This window comes from Antrostomus carolinensis, unplaced genomic scaffold, assembly GCF_000700745.2.
Source record: "Antrostomus carolinensis isolate BGI_N321 unplaced genomic scaffold, ASM70074v2 Scaffold8242, whole genome shotgun sequence".
NCBI lineage: Eukaryota > Metazoa > Chordata > Aves > Caprimulgiformes > Caprimulgidae > Antrostomus > Antrostomus carolinensis.
In genome coordinates this window covers 1-9,959 of record NW_010298892.1, presented here as the reverse complement: position 1 = coordinate 9,959, position 9,959 = coordinate 1, and the positions used below count along the sequence as shown (strand labels likewise).

The following is a 9,959-nucleotide window of genomic DNA, read 5'->3' as shown; positions in this document are numbered from 1 at the left end:
ATCACCATGGCCAGGAACATATATTGCTCACATATTAATTTAAGGCTAGACCAGATACTGCTCCACACTTTTCCATCAAAAATTGTTAAGATTTTAGGGAGAACTTGCAGAATTGTTCAGGTTATTTAAAATAACATGCACTTGTTTTCTTGAGTCATTTTACTGTTTCCTATGAATTCACAGGAGTTTGAAATAGAGATGAAGCAGGGAGAGGAAACACAATCTAGTCAAGTTTTCTCAAACGCATACGTGGTTTTATTCCTATGCCAAATATGTGAGATGGGATATTAACCTTAAGTAAGGACAATGATACATTAAAATTAGACAAACCTCAATTATTTTCTGGCAAATAAAAACTGAAAATTGTTGACTGGTTCTCTAAATCAAATAATGACTTAGTACTGGATGCACACAACACTCTTTAAAAGTTACGTAACTTTGGAATAAAACTTTAAAATTCAATTGTTTGAAAAATAGTGCATGGAAAATCTTGAAAACGTCCTTCTTTCTCTGTCTTCAGTATTTCAGCCTATAAACACAGTTAGGAAGACAGAACTTCAACATAGAGGGGCTTATTTTGAAAGCCACAATTATAAAAAGTTACCAGGAGAACAGGTAATGTATTTCAAGTACACATTATTTTTGTGACAATTTGTTGTGATGGTTGTCAGTCAGTTATTCGTATTTGTTTCAATGGTCTCTGTAAGGCCGTTACTTTTGTTCTCTTCTAGATAAGTATCTCTTTTCTTGGTAAAAGTAGCAAACAGTGTATCCATCATTCCCAAAACTTCTAGCAGTTCCTCTTGGTAGTCAATCTCTTTTCCTATGGCTTCCTGAAGTTTCAGGAATTGTCTGTCAACAATTGCCGACTGCCCAACCACAGGCTGATAAATATCTGTAAAGAAAAAAGCCGCTTAAGAATCCACACACCCATAAAAACATGAAAGTTATATTACCTAGTTAGAGATGCATTTAAGGTGTCTAGCACAAGTCCAACATTGTGGACAAGTAAGACAACTTTAACTGCATTCCAAAAACAGTGGTAATTATCAGTATGTTCTCACAGTAAGTCAAATTAACAGAAACAGGACTTAAAACACAGTTTTTACTTCATCAGAGAAGTGGAAGTCAGTTGTACTATGCAAGTACAGAATCACGAAGTACCAAATATACTTACAAGACCATGCGGAGCTTCCTGAAGTCAGTGAAAATCAGATACTGACTGTGGCCAAAGTTATCTAGCAATATCTCTTTTTGGATCATTCTCTTGATACAGAGTTCATACTTATAAACAAATCCGTAAAGGTTTAGTTTCTTAAAAATGTAGCACTTCTTGCCTTATTTCCAAGCTAGCTATATGGCTTTGAGAATTTTTTTGTGTTGTACTTACCAGTGATCATATCTGCAACAGTCACCAGTACAGAAGTAAATCTAGGCTCAATCACACGCCTGCAAAATTAGAAGATATCCCAATTTTACTAGTTTTGCCAACTGCACTCCACCCACCAACAAACAGCTTTCTCATACAGGTATACACACAATTTTTAGCTCATGAAGAGATGTCACAGAACAGCAGTCAGAGATGTGAGTGAAAAAAAGCTACCTGTGGTATTTACTCTCCTCCTTTCAGGAAGGTAGAGGACTAGCAAAACCCTCAGGGACATGAAGACGCCAATTTCATAAAGGAGACAGAAAATAATAGACTAAGGGTAGGATGTCTGGCAAAGTAAAATATATCGTCTCCTACTATCAGCAACTATTGTCTCCTGCTATCTCCTACTATTATTTATGTGCTAAGAGGTAAAATTGTTTAGTACTATGAGTGAAATCCCAGACCTTGATATCAAAAAGCAGAAGGCATGTGAGATTTCAAGAGAGTTCCATCCATAATCTGTTGAGACTCCGTGGCAAAAGCTATTAAGAAATACAGGTCTCAAAATAGTCAAAGAGAACTCAGCTTAAAATAATACCTTGCAACAAAGGTAAGAAGGAGATTAATCTGCTTCTCATCTCGGCCTGCAAGCGCACTCCTCAGTGTTCCTCTGCGATGTAGTTCCTGCATGACCGCAACCGTCACTTCAGGAGTATAAAGCCTGATGGGTGGCTGGGCACATACATAAGAAGAGTTTAGTACCAAAGCAACATCTTTACACATGAAACAGGGCTGATACCAGCAAAACCAAAGCAGAATCCACTCAAGTTTGATTTCTTTCTAGTTATACACTGAAATAAAATTAGTCTGACATATAGAAAAAAATCCATGTCAGATCACATAACTCTGCTGAGACAAAATCCAACACCTTACCTCCAGTACTGCATCAAGGGCCTTGGAAGACTGAAAGCTTTTCAGCAGCTTGTCATATTTTCTCAAAACACGTTTTACAGGTTTACTGACACAGAAATCTTCCTAGAATTTTAAAACAAGGTGAGAATAAGACAGACACACACATAATGGACTAGATATATTACCATGAACAAGCCTGTATGTGTTTGTATCTTCCCCTCCTTCCCACTCTTCAATATAGCACACACCAAATAAATAAATAAATAAATAGATAGATAAATAAATAAATTTAGAAGTGCTTCAGCATACATTTTCTCACCCCCTTATACCTGTTTTGGCATGTAAGTTCTTCCTTTCACATAGGTTCTATATGCTGGTTGTCTCTTTTGAGACTTTTCTTTCCTTTCTTCAGGTTTTCTGTGTTTAACATTTAGCACCCCATTGGTCATGCCTACGACTATGGTTGCATCTTCAGGCTAAAATGAAGAAATCACGGAGTTAGGAACTGAGTGTTTTAATTTGATGACGCATGCTCTTCCGTGTGGATTTTTAAATTTTTATGCTTCATGATAAGGCTCTAATCACAGTATCAGAGAATAACTTAAGCTTTCAGTAGCGTACAGCTGCCTTTGGCTATTACACGCCATACAGCATACATACACACCACCTGTGAGAAAGCCATCATGGCAAAGCAGGATTTTGAGAAACAAGTGAGAGTTCTTCAAAATACTAATCACTGGTATAAATTTCACCTACATAACAAAGGTTGCATGTATTTGATGCTAAAGTTTGTAATTTTAGTTGATGCACTGGAGAAAAACACTGACTTCACATATAAAATAGTGAGTTTGTTCTGTTACTCTTAACAGACAATTCTATGAAAACATGAAACATTAGCTGAATGCTCAACTGCTGGTAAGAAAAAAAAAAACACAAATAAAAAGTGATAGGAATTACTACAGAAAAAATAAAAACTAGAAAGTGATTGTGCCACTGAATACATCCGTCGTTTACCCACATCTTAAATCCTATGGGAGTCATTCTCAGTACCAGACTGAGAATAAAAGAATTTTAAAAACCTGAGGAGAATAAAAGATTGGCTTGATTTGAGACAGAACTTTTCAGCATGGGAAAAAAAGACAACTGAGAAGGGACATGATAAAAGCCTCCAGAGTTATGACAGCTATGAATGGAGATCAGCTGGTCAACATCTTGTTTAGGGGCATCATATGAAGCTTATGTAGGTTCAAAATGAAACAAAAAGAGGCAATTCTTTACACAAAAAGCACCAGAAGTTTGGAACTCCTTGTCAAGGATCACAGTGAAGGTTAAAAGTTTGTCCAACCTCAAGGAGAGACTGAGCAGGTTTATGTAAAAGTAACTATTTGAATTACACAGAAACTATACTCTGATGAGCTCATTTCTCATCTGAAAATGAGTTTGGAGTTTTGGACAGTATCAGGAAACTTACCACATACACTTGCCCTGTGTTTAGTTTTCCATATGCACCTATTTATGGCTATAGTTGAAAGCAGCATCTAGAATTAGACTAGCCTTTGGTTTGACCCAGTAGAGCCAGTTCTCAGATGACCACTTAGAAGTGTTTTAGTCAACACGAACCTAAAGATTATGTTTCGAAATACACATACACAGCTCTAGAGATGTGAAACTACAGGTATTGCATGTTTTGCAGCTGCTGTAGAAGCTTAGAGGGTATAGGGTTTTTTTGGTTCTGTACTCACTCTTCACCTCAACCGAAATAACCCAAAATTACTTTAGCTCTAGCTCCCTACAGAACAACACAGGAAACTAAGAAAGGAAGACACCCCCTCCACACACACCTTCCCCTAGGTTCCAGAAGAGCAGGACAATAGTAAAGTAGCAAAGGCAGTGAAGATCCCTCGCAGTCCCTTTTACATGTCCTTCAGAGGCTTCAGAAGAGGCTGACTACATAACAACAGCATTGTTTTAAAAAGTAGTGCTAACCTCCAAATTTCTGGTCAGCAGGTCACTTACCCTTTGGAACTCAAATGCTTCACAGAAATAAAGAGTCTTTGTTTTCTGTTTCCAAGACAGTAAGACACATGCCTTGGCAAACAAGTTTCTTTATGTTCATACCTCATGCCCTCTCCTCTTTTCTTCCTCGGACCAAACTGACACGCACAATTTCTAAGACAAGTTCACCCTATTCTACATTCCTTAACAAATGAATTACTTTTTTTTTTTTCTTTTATCACTGCTACACAAGCAGACTAACAAGGTTCCTGAAAGGCAGAAGATCAGTACAATATTCTTAAAGTCAAAGGACTTCCCTTCTAAACTTTTCCTATGATATATAGCGACCTTGATAAACACACAGGCTTGTACAGATCTAATCAGGCAACAACCGATATCTGAAGATATTATGTTTAAAACTTCTTAATACATTTTTTACCTAGAAGGAATATATTCCATCACCTACTTTGCATGTACAGCATTCTTCTGAAACACCCAATAATAATGAAAGCAAAAATGAATTACTTCAGTGTCTTAAAAGGTATCAGTAATTATCTTGCTTAGAAAGATTCTAATGTACTTACCGACAATGCAAGACTGAGGATGGATGTTGCATAGTTAAAGCTGTGGACTACTTTGTAGGAAGTAGTACTGTAAATCTTCACGTGCCTATACAGAATAGTAACAATTAAAACTTAATTTCTAATGCCTTATTTGCAAAAAGTTAATCACTCTCAACTATAGATCATTTAAGGAAACTAAGTATTTGTACACAGCATTCTTCAGACTACCACTGAGCTTCTTAGTTACCACCTCTCATGCAACAGAAAGGTTCTGTTAAAAGATACACAAAAACCAAGAAAGGATTACCCTTACACAAAAAAGATCAAAATGGGGCAAGGATGGAAGAAGAAACTGAAGGCAGATGTAGTGACTATCTGACTTCAGCAATGCTTATTAACAAGGAAACATTAAGACAGTATTTTATCAATTTTGTTCTTAAATTTTAAATGTAAGTTCTACTAACAATTTCTGGAAGTAAAGCCATAGATATTCTTGTGTCTGGCTGCTCTTTAATGATTTGATTGAAAGTAGGAAATATTTTAACAAATGGGAAAAAAAAGCATTATCTTACAAGAATTATGAACTGTAATGTTGTAAGCACTGAATGACAAATAGCTGCAGAGCTAGTGTGTGATCCTTCAGCTTATGCTTTGCAATCATAAAGCCTGAGGAAGCCTAGTTAAGTACAGGAGGGAGGGAGGGAGGAAGCGAACAGACCGCTGTCACTTCAGACCACTTCATATTTCTAGTGTCTCAGAGACAATGCATTGAGTACCAGTACTCAGCAACTCAACCCAAACAAACAAAAAAAGCAAGGAGGACATTTCACCTGTGCACCTTTGGTACAAAAAGTAACAGCAGAGAGACACAAAAACCAGGCTCTTTAATAAAGGTGAATACTAATACACTTGCAGTTACTTAAACTGTATTAAAGGAAAGAACGGTTACTTCATGGAGACTGCAAAGGTCAGTTTAGAGACTCAGAAAAGCGAATGCTTATTCAGAAGTTCCCCACACGCCTTCCCAAATCGCACATGCAATCCTTACTGACATTCAGGCTAATAAGAGGAAAAGGTTAATGTATATTGCAAAATGTACCTTGGCCCCAAGACATGTTTTCAAATAAGTTATATCTCTAGCAGTTAAGTGTTTAAACCCAAAAAAACATGCAAAAATTCACACTGATGTAAAATAGTTTTCAAAGGAAAGAAGTTCTAAAGAATTTAAATCACAACAAAGCCATAAAATATACTAACCTGTCCAGAGATCCTGACAACAACCTTTGTCCAGAGCTGTTCAGGCACAAACAAGTTACAGTTTTATGGTGATTTTTAAGTGAAACTAGTAACTGTCCGCCTTTTAGTATATCCCAAACCTTGACATATCGGCCTCCTGTGGGAAGGAAGTACACAAAGCGGTTTGACATAAGTACACATTTATACCTCTCTGGAGAAGTTTTCACAGAGCGATACAGCTGCCTCCTTCATAACACAGAGCTTTCTGTAGGTACTCACCATCCTCATCCATTACAACTATCACCTGGGACAAGACACACTACAAGCCTGCTCTTTCTTAGGCCACTCTGCAGGCACAGCTGAATGATTCAACACACTCCTTAACAAAAATAACCTACATCCCACTGGGTTACAGGACTTCGGATGCAGTGGCAAGAAGAGACTATAAAAACATTGTTGTCATTAGGAGACAGACACAGTCCCATCTTTTCAAAACGTGTTAAGTATGTTAATTCCTTTACTTTAGCACTGGGCTAATTAAAGTCTGTATCTTGTAATTAAAAATGTCAGGGTGGTTTGGGTTGGTTTTTTTTTGGACCAACTACAAGAAAATAAAACCAGAGACAAAAAAAACCCTACCTTCACCCTCTGGATCAACACAGATTCCTAAAGAAGAACTTTGAGAAATCACGCTATTACATCACTTACCACTTCATTACCTAATTAAAACACCACACAAAAAAGAAGCAGCTGAAATATTTCTCAAATCGGGGTCACAGAAAATAAATTGTATTTTATTGAAGTACCTGCAGATACTAGAAGCCCACCAGAAGGGAAGAGAAGCACACTCTCCACAGGCTGGCCATGTTCTATTGTCATGACACTGCTTTTTGTTCGTGCATCAAATAGTTTCACAGTATGATCATAGGAACCTGCAAACAACACCGTGTATAACTTCAGTTTCATCATTTCAATTATTTCAGGAACTAAACCAGCTACATCCTACAACCCAAAGGAGCTCCTGCCAAACAGAAACAGTTTAAAAAGCATACACTTAGAAAACCTTGTGGTTTAACTTGGTAATTTACTGCCTTCAGGCAACGTAAGTCTTCTACTTCTAGCCCTAGAAACGTGTCAGGTCTTAAAAGTAATTTAGGTCTTAATTTCATTTCCCTTCCATTAATCAAGTGTATTTATAACAATAAATATCAGGCAACCTGATGAAACCTAGTCTCTTTTGCCTCCTGAAGTAAGGAATAGTAGTCCTTTTCATAACAATTTACCACGCAAATGACTAGAAAGCTACTTATAGGAAAACCAAAAGCAATTGGTTTCAAGTAACTCCTCACACAACCTTCCATTTTTGTGTCTTGACAGTTTGGGGCTCAATAAACCACAACAGAACTAGTGTTCTCCTCTGCAAACTTAATAAAACACTTCAGTCAGTCCCAACTAAAAGATACATTCACAGGATTTTCTTAAAACTTTCAAAGGCCAGTCAGAACAGTCCCATTAACCTTAACAGGCTAAAGCAAAACGACATTAAAAATGAGTTCACCAGGAGTTTCCCCACACACAGCAGTGTCAAGCTTAAAAAGCAAGCAAAAAATAGGCACTGAGCAGGAAGACAAATCCTGTATGTTTAAAATACAATAAACAAAATCCTACTGTATCAAAAACTACCTTTCTGCATTTTTCTTCAATCCAAAAGAAACACATACAAAAAAAAAGAAAATCAAACCTGTTATAAAGACATCTGCATTCACTTTACTTGCACAGCCGCATCTCACATAGTCATTATGTTCACTGTATGAGACGATTTCTGTAGCACTTGGTATATCCCACAGATTTGAGGAATAATCGTCACCACCAGAAAATAGTCGGTATTTATCAGACAGGAAGCCCACTACATGAACAGCCCTAGAAAGCAAAGTCCACAATATCCAAAGTTAAAATATATACTTGCTTCTAGAATCGCTAGACTGTATGAAGAGCTCACTGAAGTATTCCCTCTAATTTAAAAGTGACGAGTATTTACTGTTGGAAGTTACAAAGCCTCAAATTAGAGGTTAAAAACACTTTAGTTTTCACATTTCCAGCCAGAAAAGGCTCACGCTGACAGATGGTTACCTAAGCACTGACATGGTGTGCCTTAAAAGTTTTACAGGTCTACTAGATGCTCATTCAAAAGCTCTAAGTTCTGCATGTGTTATTTAGTGGTCTATTTAGTTATTTAGTGTACTAGCACTGCCCTTTAGAAAAAAAATTATAAAAGTGAGTTTTAAGTATGATTGGGTTGGACACTCTCCTTGTCCTCTAAAATCACTATTTAAATCTGTATTATCATCATAACATCCCACCAGAGAATGACTTTGACAGAAAACACAGATACCCTAAATCTTATTACAGTTAACCCAGTGGCTAGGACATAAGGTAATACCCAATCTACAACAGCAGACCTCAATTAGAAACACTCTCAAGATGTGCTTGTGTGCTCTCCTGGGAGAGGGCGTTCATTGTTGTTGTTGTTCTAGACAGGCAAAACATGTATTGGTATTCCACAGCACAGCCACCTGTTTAAGCATTAAAATTGCCTTCTCCTTACTGGTACATCAGAACTCCTAACTCCTTCCCCATCCAACCTCACCCTGCCATCAAGCACTTTTTACTGTTTTTTTGTTCTTCTGGGTATATTTATTCACTGTTTTTGTTTAGCTACTTTTTAGAACTCTCTTCCTACCAGCATAAAATAAAACATGCTTATAAGTACCAAGCAGTGACAAGACTATGTCTACACAACATCTTAACAGACATCTAACGAATTAGAAAACATATTTATTCTACCACGTACTCAATTCATATTTAGAATTGTTTAAAAAGTCGCTCCAATTCTCAATTAATTTTTTTAAATCTACTTTTTAGTAAGATCTATGAGACAGTTGCAAGCAACTTAGATCGGTGTTATTCAGATTTTCAGCAACATGTAAAGCAGACATATGTAAATAGAGCAAAAAAGCTTAGGCACACACAGAAAAAAACCAACACTGTCTTACTTAGTGTGGCCGTCAAACTGCCTCAGCGGTGCTCTTCCGCCAAGGTCGAAGAGGCGGATGCTACCTTCCTCGCTGCCAGCGACAAGCAGGTTGCCATCCTCTCTGTACGTGGCACAGTAAGCAGCATCTTTGAAGCGGGAAAATGTTTTGATTGGTTCCTGAGAGTAACGACCATAAATGTGGATCTAGCAAAACAAGAAGACGTTAAGTTCAGTCAGGTGACACCAACTGAAGGGCAAGAACATAAAAGCTGCAGAACAGCCACTTACCCTGGAGGAGGCTGTGACAGCGTAGTTATATGGAGGAACTGGGGAGAAGTCAATTTTATTCACTGCACCAAACTCCTTTATTTGAACAGGTGTCTAAAACAATTGCAATAAAAGATCATCAAATGAGCATAAGCACACCACTGAAAATGAAAACAGCAAAACAAAACCTATTCTTCTACAGAGAGCTCAAAATTCCATTTAGAACCACGTTATTTTTTAAATACAATCCTACTGAGTTTCTCTTATGTCAGACAACTTCTGCTTTTATAAATATTTCAACTTTACACATTACAACTGATTCATTAATTATGTGTTTTGGGAGAAAACCAACTTTATTCACTCACATAAGTTTGAAAATACTTTGATTGCTCACAGGAAAGCTGTAAAAAAAATCTCAGGCAACAACTATGCCCATTGGCCTATCTGGGGCACACACCAGCCTCGCTTCCTAGGAAGGCATTCAGGAAGTTTGTATTGGGTTTGTGTGGCCAGGTTTTGGTAGCAGAGGGGGCACAGGGGTGGCTTCTCTGAAAGAAGCTGCCAGAAGCTTCTGCCATGT

General features: G+C 37.4%; 1 protein-coding gene across 1 annotated transcript; it reads right to left on the bottom strand.

Moving 5' to 3' along the window:
- Nucleotides 1-660: 660 nt before the first annotated feature.
- UTP15 (UTP15 small subunit processome component) lies at nt 661-9,493 on the bottom strand (the record flags this gene model as incomplete). The annotated part of the gene is made up of 11 exons (XM_010162599.1): nt 661-895; nt 1,391-1,449; nt 1,971-2,104; nt 2,306-2,407; nt 2,614-2,760; nt 4,864-4,948; nt 6,100-6,235; nt 6,885-7,010; nt 7,820-7,998; nt 9,132-9,316; nt 9,401-9,493. Coding segments are annotated over 11 exons (1,470 nt in total), but the record flags the coding sequence as incomplete, so codon positions are not given.
- Nucleotides 9,494-9,959: the final 466 nt, after the last annotated feature.